We start from the raw sequence: 445 nt of genomic DNA on the forward strand, positions 1-445 counted from the left end.
GTCCCTGAGCCCTGTGTCCCCTCCTGTGGGACCCCAGGGGATGGACCCCACGGACATGTCACTGGGGTGAGGGTCAGAGAGAGCCCCCAGGTGTCTCTGAGTCTCCATGTCCCCTCGTGCCTCATGTCCCTGCAGATGCTGAGGTGGTGCTGGACAGTGACAACAAACCTCTGCCTGTGAGGGACTTCGTTGCCCCACACCTGTCCCACTCTGAGGGGACAAAGCCACTGCCACCCGGGGCCAAGAGGTAGGCAGGAGCCCCTGAGGGGAGAGACAGGGAGGGAACAGGAGGGGGCAAGAAGTGGGGACAGGAAGGGAAATAGGGGGATGACGTGGGGCTGGAGTTGAGGGGGTTCCCCCAAGAAGGAGTACAGGAGGGAATGAAGAGGGGGACAGAAAAGGGATGAGGAGGTGACAGGAGAGGAAGAGAAGGTGACAAGAGGGA

At 61.3% G+C, this 445-nt stretch overlaps 1 protein-coding gene across 1 annotated transcript in view; it reads left to right on the forward strand.

Moving 5' to 3' along the window:
• Positions 1-445, forward strand: part of TBRG4 (transforming growth factor beta regulator 4) — a gene marked incomplete at its 5' end in the record, with an annotated part of 7,612 nt that overhangs the window by 5,297 nt on the left and 1,870 nt on the right. The window contains one exon of the mRNA XM_009076259.1: positions 136-249. Coding sequence (XP_009074507.1) covers positions 136-249 — 114 coding nt within the window. The remainder of the gene's footprint in view (positions 1-135; positions 250-445) is intronic.

The sequence above is a fragment of the Acanthisitta chloris genome, unplaced genomic scaffold (assembly GCF_000695815.1).
Source record: "Acanthisitta chloris isolate BGI_N310 unplaced genomic scaffold, ASM69581v1 scaffold21606, whole genome shotgun sequence".
Lineage (NCBI taxonomy): Eukaryota > Metazoa > Chordata > Aves > Passeriformes > Acanthisittidae > Acanthisitta > Acanthisitta chloris.